This window comes from Bactrocera tryoni, chromosome 1 (genome assembly GCF_016617805.1).
Source record: "Bactrocera tryoni isolate S06 chromosome 1, CSIRO_BtryS06_freeze2, whole genome shotgun sequence".
NCBI lineage: Eukaryota > Metazoa > Arthropoda > Insecta > Diptera > Tephritidae > Bactrocera > Bactrocera tryoni.
Genome location: NC_052499.1, coordinates 52779815 through 52795359, shown reverse-complemented (window position 1 = coordinate 52795359; position 15545 = coordinate 52779815). Strand labels below are relative to the sequence as shown.

The following is a 15545-nucleotide window of genomic DNA, read 5'->3' as shown; positions in this document are numbered from 1 at the left end:
AATTTTAACCAATAGTGCACACATTCACCAGATGAGAATGTGAAAATGGGCCTGTCGATCTGTACAACTGTGAAAGTTGGCTATAGAGATACATACCATATTTGCGATGACATTCACATATCGCCGAATGTGCTTCAAAAAGCTACCGGTACGAATTAAGAACATTTAAACATTTCATTAATGCTTAATGTAATGCTCATCAAAGCAATAGCCTTCAAGCAGGGGAAATATTTGCAAAGAGTAAGTGTTTTCCACATTGAAGTGGATACAATATTTTCATAAAAAATACCCATCATATCATCTGTGCTAACAAAAACAAACACACAATCACAATTATTTTATTTTTAGTATTAGGTTTATTTACTTTTCATTTCTTGATTTTTTTCTTTTTTTTGAAATTGGAAACTTCTTAGAAATCTACTAATTTTTGCTTCTAACTTGGCTTTGCTTCTATCCATTTTGTTTGATAATATGGCGCGTAAAAATAAAACGCGTGTATGGTCGGGAATATTTGATTTTATTCAATTACTATAATTTTAATTTTAGCCACAAAATGGTCTAAATAAATAAATACTAAACTAATTTAAGTACATAAATATTTGTTGTAACAACATCCAAACATGTTGAGTTTATCCCTTCAATGTTGCCGCAACATTGGCGGCCTGTTGCGCTACGGCAATCGTCTGGATGGTGGCATCCCGTGTATGTTGACCGACGCGCTCCTGAAATTTTATGGAAAGAAATTGAGTTTAATTAATAAATGTTTTGTAATTTAAGAATTTGTAGAGGAATATATTTCAGTTTAGAGAATTTGTTGGACACTAACAATTTTCTTGCCAATCTTTTTCAACCATCCCGCCTCGGTTTGTGCGGCGAAGACGGCAATGAACACAGCCAGAAGAACGAAAATTTTGTTGAAGTTCATTTTTTTAGTGTGAGTTTATTTTAAGCTTGTTGAGAAGTACTGTACTCTTCAACGTTCAAATTGTGTTTGTTGATCATTCGCCAGCTTGAGGTTGTTTTTATACTCTTTGCACGCGGACATCGGAAATGCAATCAAGCGCCACTTGTTGTTATCAGCGCGTTGTCGGGGATTTCTTGCAATGGTACTCAGCGCTTGCTGGAGTATATTCAAATCTAGGTATTATAGCTTCATACGAGTATAAAATTAAGATGATCATATACATATGTATTTACTATAGTTATATAGTTTTTTCCACTTTTGAGTAGGTGACATCCTGACATTAATGTTTTCTTGAATGTATATTATGACTTCTAAGAAACTTTCATTTGATAACAATATTCCAATTTTTATTTGATCATTTCGTTATACTCTTACAAAGTGTGGAACTCTATATTATAGTTTTAGGAATATCTAAAGCAAATCGTTATATATAGAGACTTATATACATGTACACATATAACAAAATCAGCCAGTTAACGAGTTGAAAGTATTTCCGCTTACCTGTTCGTCTATGCAAGCAATAACATATGTTAGAATAGTTATATTTTGAAATAATTTTATCCATGACTACGTCATAAAACGTTCTAGGTTGCCATAGCACATCATTGTGATTCTCTTCGAATTATTTACTTTTACAGTACATAACTCTGAGGTCAACAAAAATACCGAAAAAAACCTGATACAAACATCCTAACATGATGTGCAATCTAGCTACATTTTGTCCCTTAAGGTCCATATATCGATTCTACTGGCTACCGCTACTTCGTCTGACGCCATATCACTTATATGTTATACATTTCGATTTATAAATGGTGGTCGTCTTTATCTCGTACTAATGCAAAGACAATTCAAGAAATTTTGCTTACTACAGCCTATTCTTACATGTTTTCCTTACAAATTTTGAAGAGTGGCGATTCCTAGAAGCTAACGTCGGATACGCTATAAAAGGTATACATATACAATTGACTGATCTATCTAATAGTAGTCCTTCTGTGTTGGAGATATCGATCTGAACTTCTTCACCAACTCTCTGACGATAACGAACCATTGTATTATCGAACTACCATATAAAGTGATCGAAACTTTTGTTAAGATCAAGCCACTGTAGCGTATAGCAGCAAACTGACTTTCTAAGTAAAAGTGGAACATTCGTATTATAATCTGTAGCAGGGGATTTCATTTGTCACACCAGGTATTTCGTTGCGGTCAATCAAATTTGCTACCGTGTCTAATTTGTAAACTCTCTAACAGCCCTATAGAAATCTTTAAAAATCTGAATCACGCGTGTTTAGATGTTATTTCTAGTAAAAGTAACTTCCGTTGTCCATCGTATTCGTAATCGTCGGATACCGTTTTAAAAAATAGCAATCCATCTTACAATGATTACAAAAATTACGGTAATATGTGCTGTGTTTCTGCTTCTTGCGTACGTGGAATGCCAACAGCAGGATTTTTTTGGCGATCTCTCTGGCTTGCTGCAAAATAACATAGACTTCGCCAAGAGAGCTGTTAGTTATTTCATAATACATTCAAATACTTCGGGTTAATATCAAGTGCTTTCCTTTTCAGATTGCTTTGCTGCAAAAGAAAGTGGATTTAATTAACCAAACATCTCAAACTGATCAGAGCTTTGAAAAGTTATGGAAAAAATTTTTTAATTGAAACTATATATTGAAACTAATAAAGTTTTATTCGTTGTGTATTTGTAAAAGATATGTTTGGATGAAAATAAGAATAAATCCATGATTGAATTGGAAATTTCGAGAACATTACCATTACTCTTATTATTTGATCGAACTAATTTGATTCGGAAGCTTATATATTATATTACATTGAAAATATGACCAACTTTTTTATAATCACGGTCTATTGTGGTGTCAAGAACGCTTATAAAATTGACTAGAAGACCCTTATAAATCGACAAAACGCTTTGAGCCGAACGCGAATTTGAAGAGGCACTAATGTCAATCCCGGCATGTCTCCTGGTTAATCGAATGTACATATGACTGCCGAGCTGTTTCAACCTCAGCTTAAAATAACTCAATAAATAAAAAATATTGCTAAATTCTCCGACAAAAAGTGTTTGTCGGTGAGGAAGATGTTCCTTTTTCAAATTATCACAAATCCAAATCCCAAAAAAAGTTATTAATACTGCAAATGAATATGGATAATAATCGAAGATCTGGTTAAAATTTTTTGTTTCGACAAAATGGCGACTTCAAAAAAACTCCTCTTTTGTGAAAAAGTTATTGTCATAATTTTATTTCTTCGATCTTTACCTGACAAATCGATTATTATATCCAAGAACAATTTCTTTGATCAACTTAAAATTTTCAGAGAATATTCTCAAATATATTGTATTATTCGATATATGTACATATTAGATAACAAATCGATTTTTTGTAATTCACAAGAATAACCCCTTCAGTTAAATAGAGAGAGGGGCACCGCAATAATTTATTGGACAGGTTATTAGTTCAAAAGTGAGTGCTAATGTGTGGTATGAAAAATCGTTTTTCCTGCTGAATTATTCGCGTTATGCAAGTAAATTAAAGCACCGAAAGCACGAAGAAAGTCGAAAATTGAGTTAACAAGCGGCTTATGTTATATAAAGAGTGGTCCCTTTCGAGGTTCCCTAACTTTAAAAAAAAAAAAACAAAAACATAGAAACTTCAAATCGAATGAGGTATGTTTATTATCATTCGAAAGAAAATTCTTTGGCATTTATTTTTTGAAGATTATCTATTTTAAATGTTCAATGCGTTCAGTTTTCGATGACTCGTTCGAGCATTTCGACTGGTAACTGGCCTGAAGCGGGATTGTCCGCATAGACTTTAGACTTTACATATCCCTACAGGAAAAATATGTCTAAATGTTTGATATCACATGATCTTAGTGGCCAATCGACCGGCCCAAAACGTGAAATTATCTGCTCACTAAGGTGTTATTTCAATAAATCCATTAATTGATGCAATGTGGAAGTGACGCCGTCTTGTTGAAACCAAATGTCGCCGAGATCACCAATTTCAATTTCAGACATCAAAAAGTCAGTTATCATGGCGCGATAACCGAAATATGCCCCACAATCCACACCAAACTGTTTTTTCAGGATAAAATGACAGCTCTTGAATCTCTTCAATTTGCTCTTCGTCTCAAATGTGGCTTTTCGCTTGTTTACATGCCCATTGAGCCAGAGATGGGCCTTTTCGCTGAACAAAATTTAGCACGAAAACGTCGGATATTTTTGGAACTAACCAAGAACCCATAAAGTGAAGTTATATCGCTTGGGAAGTTCGAATGGATTCAGTTTTTGCACAAGCTGTATTTTAATGGCTTACAATTTAAGATCTCAACGTAAAACGCACGTTACATACTTCGGTCCGAGTTGCTGCGAACGACGCCGACATAATCCCACGGTCTTCGTGAACACTCTCAGCTACGGCTGCTATATTTTCTTCACTGTGCGCTGGCAGTGGTCTATTCGGTCGAATATTATCTATTCAAAGTCTATTGAAAAAAGTACTTATACGTGGATCACCCGTTAGTTAGCGTTATGTGTACTTGGTGCTTGCAAAACCTGGTTTCATGTTCGAAATGTGTATCTTATTTTCCATCTCTTTGGTCACTGACATTACAGGCTTCCCCTAATAGTCATTACTCACATTTGGGGCCAATTACTGAATTTTTAAATACAAGAAGCAGCTTCTATTATCAATCATTGTTTTTTGGGCTAATTTTGAATCATCGTTAGGTTCCCCAAACTTTGACAATAACAAATGAAATTCACCTACAAAGAAACGCCTCGGTTATTTACACTTTGAGCTTCGGAAACAAAAAATCACTTTAATCGTCATCCATCACACATACATATGCTCATACCTACGTTGGTAGTAAATTTTATGAGTAAAGGCACGTAAACAAAGAGCTCAATTAATTCAGCTCAGCTTCATTCATAAATGCGTTTATACTTATAAACATAACTGTATTCATTGAGAATGCCCTGTAGGAAAAGTATTAACTAAGATTTCAGTAAAATTATGTCAACGAAAAAGTTTTAATGTCTATTTCGGAATTACTTTCGATGGAGGACACAATTTTTGAACTATTTGATTTCATATCCGATATATATTCATAAAAAAATTATTTTTTGCTAAATTTTTCATTACTAAAAAATAATTATTTTTAAATAATTTTGATAAACTTTTCGTTACTAAAATTGATATTAGTGAACAATTTATTGCTTCAAAATTAATTGACTTAGCGTATTGGTGTCCTCAAACTGTAGTTCGGATTATTCTTATACTTTTTTTAAGAAGTTTGTTTATAAAATTTGTTAGGCGAGTCATAATGTTCGCAAATATCGAATTTAAAGCTTTATATTTTCATTATTTATGAAATCACTTTTTAAATGTTTTTAAAAGAAATGTTTTGATGAATGACCAAATGGGTTGTTTTCTCAACATAATGTTAATTAAATATAATAATTTGTTTATTTTTAATAAATAATAGTTTTTCTCTAGTTTAATTAGTCAGCTTATTTCATTTGAGTGATCGAGAGTGATGATTAAATTTTCCTACAGGGTATTTTTGTGAATAATTAATCATACATGGAGCTACAGACGCATATATTTGAGTGTACACATATTTAATGAATGTTCGTGGTTTCGCTATTTCTTTGTCATAATTTTCGTAACTTTCGTTCGTCACTTACTTAGAATCCAACAATACAAAGAAGGTTGCCGAACTGCATTTTATTCGCGAACTATTGGTGCGACGTCATTTTAATTGCTTTTCTTGGTATTAGGTGATTCCTCTTTATCACAGTTTCGTATTGCTTTCATTTATATTTTTTTTTTTTTTCAAAATGTCAAATCTCTTTACTAACGTCATTTTGGGAAACACCTGTGTAAATAACCGTCGGTAACTCAAGAAAGAGTACATTGAAGAACTGGATTTCGGTCTGTAAACTTTTTGATATTTACTGATTTGTTTTAATTAAGTCCGAGAGCTTAATATTTTTGGATCCGAAAGTTAAATTTCAGGTATATATACATATGTATGTATGTTACCAAAGCATTTTACTAGAAACTGGCATTTTTCTCTTTTTTCAGAAATGTATTGAAAGATTTATTTGACAAGAATAATCTTTTAAGTATATTTATTATGATATTTATGTTATGTACAAAGATCTATATGAAGGTAGTTCCCACAATGACGGGTTTTATTTGAATATATGTACCGAAGAAAGAAGTTGTCTCAAATTTTGTATTTCTAACCAAATTTCGTGTGCGGAATCGTTGCGAATGTTGGAAAAACCTTCCGGTGATACAGTTTTATCAAAAACACAAGTGGTACAAAGCCTTCAAATACGGTCGAGAGATCGTTGAAGACATACCTGGTTCTGGACATTCTTTGACTACTTCAACTAATGGATATACATATGTATTAAAAATGTGAAGGTTATAGTGCTTAAAAATTGTCCGGCAATTATTAGAGAGATGGCAAGAGAGCTCGACATCTCTCACGAGTCCGTTGGAAAGACTTTGGTGGATATGTTGGGAATAAAACGCGTTCTCGCTCGACTCGTTCCGATAAAGCCGAATTCCTTTTAAAAAAGATTACTGTAAACAGGTCTCCTTGGACATGCACGATCGTGCGAATTTCGATCCCACATTCATGGAGAGCCTTACGGGTACAACTGCCGATGAGACATGGGTTTCTAAGTTTGACATGCAAACAAACAACAATCATCGGAATGGAGGAAAAAATATGAGCTGAAACAAAACGAAAAACAAAAACACGCCATCAAGGTGCTGCTCATTGTCTTTTTTCGATATGCGTGGTTTGGTGCTTCATAAATTTATTCTGAAGGGACAGACGGTAAAAAAGGAATTTTATTTGACCGTACATCCGCCGAAAACGGCTGGAATTGTGGAAGAACAAATCATGGATTTTACACGATGATAATGCACCATTGCATCCAACCACGATTGTGATCGAATTTAAAGCCAAAAAAGCATTGAATGCCATCGATCAATCACTATATTCACCAGATTTATCTCCATGCGATTTTTTCTTGTTCCTCAAACTGAAATCGCCGCTCCGTGGAATCCGTTTTCAATCGATCGAAGAGATAAAACAAAATTCGATGATGGGGATTACCTTGAAAGCGACAAAATAAATATTGATAATTAATTTAATTTTTACGGTTTTATTTACAATTTCCGTGTACCTTTTTGTCACAATGTATGTTGCTGTCCAAACATTAAACACATATCTCATGATGTTTATGGCTTTCTAAGTCTTGAGCTATATTTGTATTCGTATTATTCCATTGGCAAATATGATATGAGGTGGACAACCGTTGTAATTAGATTCACACAATTTTATTGGATTGCCATAATATGGACCACGAGTCTGTATAAACCTCAACTGAATGGCTGCAAACTAGTTTACCTGCATTGATTTTTAATTGTAGTATAGAAAGTTAGGGGCTAATGGAGAATACTTGAAACCATCACCATCAAAAAGGTAAACTATTTTATTACAATTTATGGTAACTTTTACTATTAACGGCAGTTTCCTCTAGATTAGATTTAAATTTCTTGAAAATCTCATTTTTTTTCTAAAGATTCCCTTCGAAAATTGGAACCAACTGCACTCTCTGTAGTCAAACGATATCCATATATTAGGTTATTATCATATATGGTCGGCTATTGGGTTCTTTGGTAAAATTTTATTTTATTTGCAAAGCACACGATTTTCTCGTTGTTTGCCTCACGGCAATATTTTTTAAATTCACAACTATTTAAATGTTATATTAAAGTTATATTTAAGACACCTACTAAACCAGAAAATATCTAATCGAAGAATAGCGGAAATTTTATTAAGAAATGTAAAGAATCCGTATATTTTTTGTCAATATTGTATTTTAATAAAATACTTCTTCTGTTTTACTACTCATAAATCAGTCACAAAAATGTCTAATAAATAATATTAATTTAAATTAAGCTATAAAAATTGTAAACATATATTTGGGGCAGGAAAGCATTCAGCTTATCCCTTCAATGTTGCTGCCACATTGGCTGCCTGTTGGGCCACAGCGATGGTCTGGATTGAGGCGTCTCGTGTATGTTGACCAACGCGCTCCTGAAATTTAGGAATGAAATTGAGATTAGTTAGTAATATATCTAGTTTAGTCTTGAGTTACTTTTCTAACTTACAATTTTCTTGCCAATCTTTTTTAACCATCCTGCCTCGGTTTGACCAGCAAAGACGGCGATGAAGGCAGCCATCAGAACGAAAATTTTGTTGAAGTTCATTTTGTCTAATTATTTAAGTTTTTAGATTTGTGTACGATAGCTATTACACTTGGTGTGCTTCCGCTTTCGTTGACGCTCGAATTGTGTTTGTTGATCGATCACCAGCTCAACCGTGGCTTTATAGTACGCCCGTAATAACTACACAACAGCGACAGCGGCGTTATCAGTGTTTTGGCGGGGATTTATTTCGATACAACGCTTAATAATGTACATAGCTTTGTTGTAGGTATGCATGTATTTTCAGCATCATAAAAATTTTGAATTATTCGCCTTTGAGTTAATTAAAAAAATTTCAAATATCTACGTGCTGACAAACATGATAAGTAGTACTCATATATGTATACATATCTCAAGAATTATAAGTCTAGTAAGCTCACAAATTTATAGTCATATAAGTATGCATATATATTTATGTATATACAAAATTAAATTTTTTCGTACTATTAATGTCTTTGAACATATGGGGAACACCTCATACATTAATTAGTTTCCTAAATATATTAGCACTCTATCGTCTAAGCTAAAATTCAAATGGGGAAAAAATACGCGGACTGACTATTTTTTATTATCATACTTGCTAGTGCCAAATTTTTTGGATTTTCACACGAAATTTAAATTAAAAAGTCTTACTATTTTTTGCCCACAGTATATAAATGTAATTTACAAAAGTAAAGTTGAGTTGAAATCTAGGTCATCCTGAGTAGGGCAGCAAATGTCTAACCATTGCACTACGGCCCACATATTTTCAAATTGTAGACTATTTGAAATATTACTGGGATGAGTGGTATCCCAAAGGAAGTTTGAAAAATCAGTATCTTCAAGGTCAGGGAAATTAAATGGTTACATTTTGTATCATTTATGACCAAATGAGTATTTCTTTATACAATTTTAGGATACCAAATATATTTTATGGTTTTTCGCGAGAATATCCAATATTCGATATTATTTCAATGCATTTACATATATAATTCCATTTATATCACAGGATGACTAATATCCTGTCGATGTTTTAAAGAAAAGTATTTAGCATTGATAACATCTATTCCTATGGCATAGCAAATTCCATTATTCATATGGTTTCTTCAGTGTGTTAAGTGTCCCAATGAATCATTACTTTGATTTTGATCGATCAATTTGTATGGCAGCTATATGCTATAGTCGCCGGATAACCGCGGTTCCGACAAAATAGCTGATTTTTACGGGAAAAAAAGGGAAATTTCAGATCGATATCTGAAAAACTAAGGGACTAGTTCGCGTATATACAGACAGACTGACCGACGAACAGACCTAACTCCACTTAGCCAGTCATGTCAGTTCCTTCTGGGTGGCAAACTTAATATCACCTGTTCAGGGTGTAATTCTATCTTATGCCCTATATTCGGAATAAATAATGCTTACTTTTATTAGTTGATTTTTCCCAGATTGATTTTTCCCAGATAAATGCGTCGGAATATTATGTACATACTTTTGCCATGCTTATTATGCTGCATTAGATTCGTAGGCTGATTGAACTTTCGAAACTAGTCTAGGTGAGGTTAGGTAATCAGGCTGATATTCGTGAGGTTACAAGTGATCCACTTGGGCAGCTAGAAACGTCGCGTCGGTTGTCAATGCCACGAACATCCAAGGTTGGATTAAAACGACCGATGCTTACCGGCAAGGGGCCCTGAGTTTGCTACAAATCTGTTGATAGGGTTAATATCAATTTCACTCAATTGGCCTGGTTCGTAAAAAAGTATCGCTACGTGTATTCGATTTTTTATTGTTTTGTTGCGTTATGTTGGTACTCATATGCTTTACTTATGCTGACAAGGTCGGCCATTTTGAACGTTTCGTTTTGCTTGGACGCGCTTTGGTTCATCTTCGATTTTTGCTTACTACAAAACGGGATCAAAGAATCTGTATAAAATTGTGTTTGTAAAACAAAATTAAGTTCTTGAACGCATTCCGAATATAGACTGTGGCATATGGTGAAGCTACCTTGCTTTAGTCCAAGGTATCGGTGTAGAAAATGTTTTCATAGGGTCGCGAGGACCCTTTCAATCCAAGCTGCCGGATGATCCAAGAAAATAGTGCGGTCGAATGTGAAGGTTTTGCTAAGAGTTTTCTTCAATTGCAGTTACGTTGTGCATCATGAGTTCTTGCCAAAGAATCGTACGGTCAATAAAGAATATTAACTGCAAGTTATGCCCGATTTGCGCAAAGCAATCTGCCAGAACAAAAATTTTTGTGATCTTGTTAGCCCCTTCTGCACTACAGTTTTTATCGTCTCAATCGTAGCGTCCGTTTTCATGAACCTCTTCAGTTTTGATAACAAAAACCAGTCACAAGGGGCCAGATCTGAGGAAATAATTGTTAAGTTTTTAAGTGTTTTGAGGATTGGAAAAACGCTGATTACTTTGAAGGGGACAAAATATATATTCATGAGTATATAAACACATTCTTAAGAAACAGAGAATTTACGATACTTTCTGAACAAAGCTCGACTACCTTAGTATAAAGAAAAATATTATAGAATCAGACGGCTCGTCGAACTAAAAAATGTCTTCAATAAATAAATCTCTTAAAACAATTATAAGTAAAAAAGTATGTAAATCTTGGAAAAACTTGATTTCATTCTCAACTTTATTTCGGTATTTCAGTCACAAAATTATCTAAATAAATAAATATTAAACTTAATTAAGGTACATAAATGCTTTTGTTGCAACTTCCACACATCTTCAGTTCATCCTTTTACAGTTGCTGCAACATTGGCTGCCTGTTGCGCCACAGCGATGGTCTGGATGGTGGCATCTCGTGTATGTTGACCAACGCGCTCCTAAAATTTTACGGAAAAAATTGTTAATTCATAAATACTTCGTTCCTTAAAAATTTGTACAAAAATATGTTTAAGTTTAGAGACTTACAATTTTCTTGCCAATCTTTTTCAACCATCCTGCCTCGGTTTGTGCGGCGAAGACGGCAATGAACACAGCCAGAAGAACAAAAATTTTGTTGAAGTTCATTTTGTTAGTGTGAGTTTATTTTACGGCCGTTGAGAAGTACTCTATCCTTTGACGTGCGAATTATGTTTATTGATCGTTAGCTAGCTTGCCGTTGTTTTTATAGTCGGCGTCAACACATCGGAAATACAATTAAGTGTCAGCTTTCGTTATCAGCGCGTTGTCGGGGATTTCCTGCTATGACAGGTGATCTCTGTGTACTTGAATGTGCATATGTATGTACGTGCATATGTATGTGAATGTATGTATGTATTTGCAGCATCATAGAAATTTTATTCTCAATATCTCTATTTTTACGCTTTAGCCGGTGCTCTTTCTTATCACTTAAAACTCTAGAATGTGGTCTGTGCAAAAGTCCCATTTTTTCAGCCATCTTCCCATAGAGAGCTCCTAATGCAAACTAAAATCTGCTAAGGAGATCTTAAATCTGTCATTTATCGCATAAGAAAAGAGTGTGGAATATGGATATGTGAATTTTGTATACCAGTTTGAGCCTCTAACAAAACTGCTAAGTAGATATTACTTTCAATACTCTGAAATAAAAAATTAAACACCATTTTACCTAAAATTACAAAAATAGTTGAACGTGGTAGAAAAGTTTTAAACTCAAATTCGAAATCGCACATTTTTCTTTCAGATTTGTTGAGTTGTGTAATTTTGAATACATAACAGTGTGAAAATAAATATTTTGTTATACAAAAATGATTTAGTTTCCAAATTTTATCAAGTAGACTATACTTTGTTTATTTTGATATATTGAGGATTCAATTTTCCTGCAGGGTAGTTGTGCGAATATTTAATTAAAATGTCTTCACAGACAAGCACCCATGTTTATTGAATTTTTGTAGCTTTGCTATTTCTTTTAATAATATTTCTCTCTTTCGTTTGTTGCATTTGTTACTTTATTTCTTAGTCTTCAATTCAGCAACACAAAAATATGTGAATAATCTGTTCATTATACGAAAATTATTGCCGACACTTCATAACTATTGTTTTTCTGAGTATTAGGTGTTTCCTCATTATCTTTTCGTTTTCCCTATTTGAGAGTGTTAAACCATATTTTTTAATCCCACGATCAACTTTTGTTAACGGAAAACCAAATTTGATATGTCATTTTGGAAATCACCGGTTAAAACAAAAAATGTTATATTACTGTGATCAAATTGAAGGGTGAATTTTTAATTTTAAGTTGGTAGTACAGTTAATGACATCTATGGTAAATTTCACGTCAAAATATTTATTAGTATTTGAGATACGCGTCGTTTTGTGAGGCTCTAAAAGCGAATTCTCCGTTTTTTCCTATGTCTGAATTTATTATACAAAGAAGTGCGATAATGCACCATCTCATACTGCATTGGTTACTCGTGATCATTTCGCCAGACTTTCAACCAATAGCGTGTCGCAAGCAACGCATTCGCCTGATTTACCTTCGTGTAACTTCTAGCTATTCAGCAAATCCACATGACCACTCCGAGGACACCGTTTTGACTCAATTGAGGATATAAAAGCTGAATCGAAGAAGGCTCTGATGGCCATCACGACGGAGGATTTTTCAAAGTGCTATGCTGACAGGAAAATTGGAAGTGTATTGTAGCGGGAGGGTATTATTTTGAAAGAGATGAAATGGACCAAAATCACCTTTCAATTTGATCACAGTAGTAAAAGATCTTTATATTGATTTTAGCGGTTCATTTGTAGGGTAGTAATACGCTATAGTTCTCCAATCTGAAGAGTTAATTGGAATATTCTACCGTTGCCTTAGATAATAATCCATGCCAAATTTCGTGAAGAAACTTCGTCAAAACAAAGTTTTGAATTGAGTGGAATTGAGTTTAATCGTTCTGTATTTGTGGTCCGCTATCACTCGTTCTGACAAATGAACAGCTTTTTGGGGAGAAAAATACTTGTGTAAAATTTGTGCATATTTCAAAAATCGTTGGATTAGTTCGCAAATACCATATACAGGCTAGAGTGACTCAGATCGTCACTCTGATTATTCATATATATACAAACAACTTCTCAACTACCACTATGAAGTAAGGTCAAAGCTGTGTAATTTTATTCAAATGATTTAGGAATCACCTGGGTAACATATAAATACCATATGATCAAAATGAGTTGCAATGTTTCCAAGCTTTATTTAAAGATCCTTTAGTCTCTGTGACCTATTACCAAAATACCATATTACTAAATAAAAAGCAACAAATTTTTGCCGAAAATGATTGGTTTTTATCATCATTCAGAGTTGACTGAAAACAGCAATTTCTATTAAGGGGGTATTCTGGTCTAGACGCATGAATTTTAATAAAAAAAAATGAAAAACATTTTTACTATCCATTTTTTTATATGTTTTTTATTGACATTTTTATAATATAAAAAAAAAAATGGCAAAAAAAAAAACAAAATTACTTGAGATACGGGCCGGTGAGTGGGGGCTTCAAAAAACGGTGCGTCTTGGTTGACGTGATTTCAACCCTTGTATAGATCTAAAACACAAACAAGTCGATTCTTCATTAGTAAGGATGTCGTTATCGGGTTGACCATTTAAAAAAAAAAAATTCATAAATAAATAACAAAATGGCGACGACTTGAAAAAAAATTGTTTTTTGACCCGATTTTTTCGACCTTTTCGAATTTTTTAAAAATACTTCATATCAAAATTTTTGGAAATCCAAGGCAGACACGATAGAGCATTATATAAAGAAGATATATACCAAATTTCAAAGGAATCGGTTCAGTAGAACTTGAGATATCAAGTCAACCACCTCAAAAAAATAGTTTCGAGAAAAACACGTTTAAAGTTTAGGAGACAATTCTAGTGAACACGGACGCCACGTCACAAAATCGGCTGTATCTCCGAAAACAATTCGAATTTTGAAAAATCCTTCCAAGGTCATATTTTTGAAAGTCTAAACTTTCAAAATATGCAAAAAAAGAATCGATTTTTTCCAAATCCTAGACCGGAATACCCCCTTAACCACTTATATATTGCTAAAACAATATCTAGAGCGTCAGTTTTAATAGTAGTAGATATTAGATATCTCACGATAAAGGAACTTGTTCTAATTGTCCGTGATACCATAACAAAAACATATATGAATAAAATTAAAAATATGTAATTTTTTTGGAAAAATATTTTTATTCAAGTATTTTCACTTTAATCTCCATAAATCGTTTACTATTTTCTAAATAAATAAATACTAAATTTAATTAAGGTACATTAATGCTTTGATAGCAACTTCCGATCTTCTGTATCTGGAGTTTATCCTTTCACAGTTGCTGCAACATTGGCGGCCTGTTGAGCCACGGCAATAGTCTGGATGGTGGCATCTCGGGTATGTTGACCGACGCGTTCCTGAAATTTTTTACAAATAATTTAAAATTAATAGGATATATACAGACGTCTATGTATACACATAAAGTTTTATTTAAATGATACTTACAATTTTCTTGCCAATCTTTTTCAACCATCCGGCCTCAGTTTGTCCAGCAAAGACGGCAACGAAGACAGCCAGGAGAACGAATATTTTAGTGAAATTCATTTTAGTAAAAGTTTTTTTTAATTTTAATGTATGTGTGCTAGATTTTTTAAGCTTGTTGTACTTCTGCTTTCTTCAAAGTTTGAGTATTGTTTAATGATCATTCGTTTGTGCGGCGATGTTTTTATACTCAAACGCAGCACTCGTTCAACGGTAATATAATCAACCGCCACCTTTCGTTATCAGCGCGTTGTGGGGGATTTTTTTTCACTTAGTAATCAATACAGAAGCTTTGTTTTGGTACTGTATATGTATGCTTGTTGGTATGTGTTTACAGCATCATATAATATTTAGATGATCAATCTTTGGGTTAATTTGGTTAAATAAAAATATCTCAAAAATATTAAATCGGTGCGGTGTATGTTCACAAATAATCTTACATATTATATTTAAAAATGTATCTGCTAATAATAATAAAAATATAAAATTTGTATAACAGATCAATTGAAAAGATCCCGGCCTACCATACTTAAATAGTTTTTTTGGAATATGCATACAAAGGAGGTATATGGACTTTTGGCAAAATTAATTTTTTTTATTCAATACCAGCAGTTTCCTTCAAATATGATACATTGATTATAGCGATTCTTCAACTTTTCAATATCATTTTTGCAGTCCTCTGCTTTATAATAGGCCTCAGTTTCGCCGCTCACCTTTTCATTCGACGAACATATTTATTCCCAGCGTGCATTCTCTTGAGATCTGAGAACAAGAAATA

General features: G+C 33.4%; 4 protein-coding genes across 4 annotated transcripts; all 4 read right to left on the bottom strand.

Annotated features, from left to right (window-relative positions):
• Nucleotides 1-539: 539 nt before the first annotated feature.
• On the bottom strand, nucleotides 540-1066 carry LOC120767407 (cecropin-2-like). The gene is made up of 2 exons (XM_040093449.1): nucleotides 827-1066; nucleotides 540-722 (listed from the first exon to the last, which is right to left on the bottom strand). The coding sequence occupies exons 1-2, from the start codon at nucleotides 923-925 to the stop codon at nucleotides 630-632; spliced, it is 192 nt and encodes a 63-aa protein (XP_039949383.1). The 5' UTR covers nucleotides 926-1066; the 3' UTR covers nucleotides 540-629.
• A 6807-nt stretch (nucleotides 1067-7873) lies between these two features.
• On the bottom strand, nucleotides 7874-8361 carry LOC120767442 (cecropin-1-like). Its single transcript, XM_040093508.1, has 2 exons — nucleotides 8188-8361; nucleotides 7874-8113 (listed from the first exon to the last, which is right to left on the bottom strand). The coding sequence occupies exons 1-2, from the start codon at nucleotides 8284-8286 to the stop codon at nucleotides 8021-8023; spliced, it is 192 nt and encodes a 63-aa protein (XP_039949442.1). The 5' UTR covers nucleotides 8287-8361; the 3' UTR covers nucleotides 7874-8020.
• Nucleotides 8362-10877: 2516 nt separating this feature from the next.
• On the bottom strand, nucleotides 10878-11344 carry LOC120767396 (cecropin-1-like). The gene is made up of 2 exons (XM_040093423.1): nucleotides 11193-11344; nucleotides 10878-11104 (listed from the first exon to the last, which is right to left on the bottom strand). The coding sequence occupies exons 1-2, from the start codon at nucleotides 11289-11291 to the stop codon at nucleotides 11012-11014; spliced, it is 192 nt and encodes a 63-aa protein (XP_039949357.1). The 5' UTR covers nucleotides 11292-11344; the 3' UTR covers nucleotides 10878-11011.
• A 3060-nt stretch (nucleotides 11345-14404) lies between these two features.
• Nucleotides 14405-14908, bottom strand: LOC120767391 (cecropin-1-like). The gene is made up of 2 exons (XM_040093408.1): nucleotides 14732-14908; nucleotides 14405-14643 (listed from the first exon to the last, which is right to left on the bottom strand). The coding sequence occupies exons 1-2, from the start codon at nucleotides 14828-14830 to the stop codon at nucleotides 14551-14553; spliced, it is 192 nt and encodes a 63-aa protein (XP_039949342.1). The 5' UTR covers nucleotides 14831-14908; the 3' UTR covers nucleotides 14405-14550.
• Nucleotides 14909-15545: the final 637 nt, after the last annotated feature.

Excerpts from the sequence above, each read along its gene's own strand:
- LOC120767396 (XM_040093423.1), bottom strand. The coding sequence starts at position 11,291 with ATGAACTTCAACAAAATTTTTGTTCTTCTGGCTGTGTTCATTGCCGTC. Across the intron at positions 11,105-11,192 it reads AAAAGATTGGCAAGAAAATT|GAGCGCGTTGGTCAACATAC; the intron begins GTAAGTCTCTAA and ends GTAAAATTTTAG.
- LOC120767442 (XM_040093508.1), bottom strand. The coding sequence starts at position 8,286 with ATGAACTTCAACAAAATTTTCGTTCTGATGGCTGCCTTCATCGCCGTC. Across the intron at positions 8,114-8,187 it reads AAAAGATTGGCAAGAAAATT|GAGCGCGTTGGTCAACATAC; the intron begins GTAAGTTAGAAA and ends CCTAAATTTCAG.
- LOC120767407 (XM_040093449.1), bottom strand. The coding sequence starts at position 925 with ATGAACTTCAACAAAATTTTCGTTCTTCTGGCTGTGTTCATTGCCGTC. Across the intron at positions 723-826 it reads AAAAGATTGGCAAGAAAATT|GAGCGCGTCGGTCAACATAC; the intron begins GTTAGTGTCCAA and ends ATAAAATTTCAG.
- LOC120767391 (XM_040093408.1), bottom strand. The coding sequence starts at position 14,830 with ATGAATTTCACTAAAATATTCGTTCTCCTGGCTGTCTTCGTTGCCGTC. Across the intron at positions 14,644-14,731 it reads AAAAGATTGGCAAGAAAATT|GAACGCGTCGGTCAACATAC; the intron begins GTAAGTATCATT and ends AAAAAATTTCAG.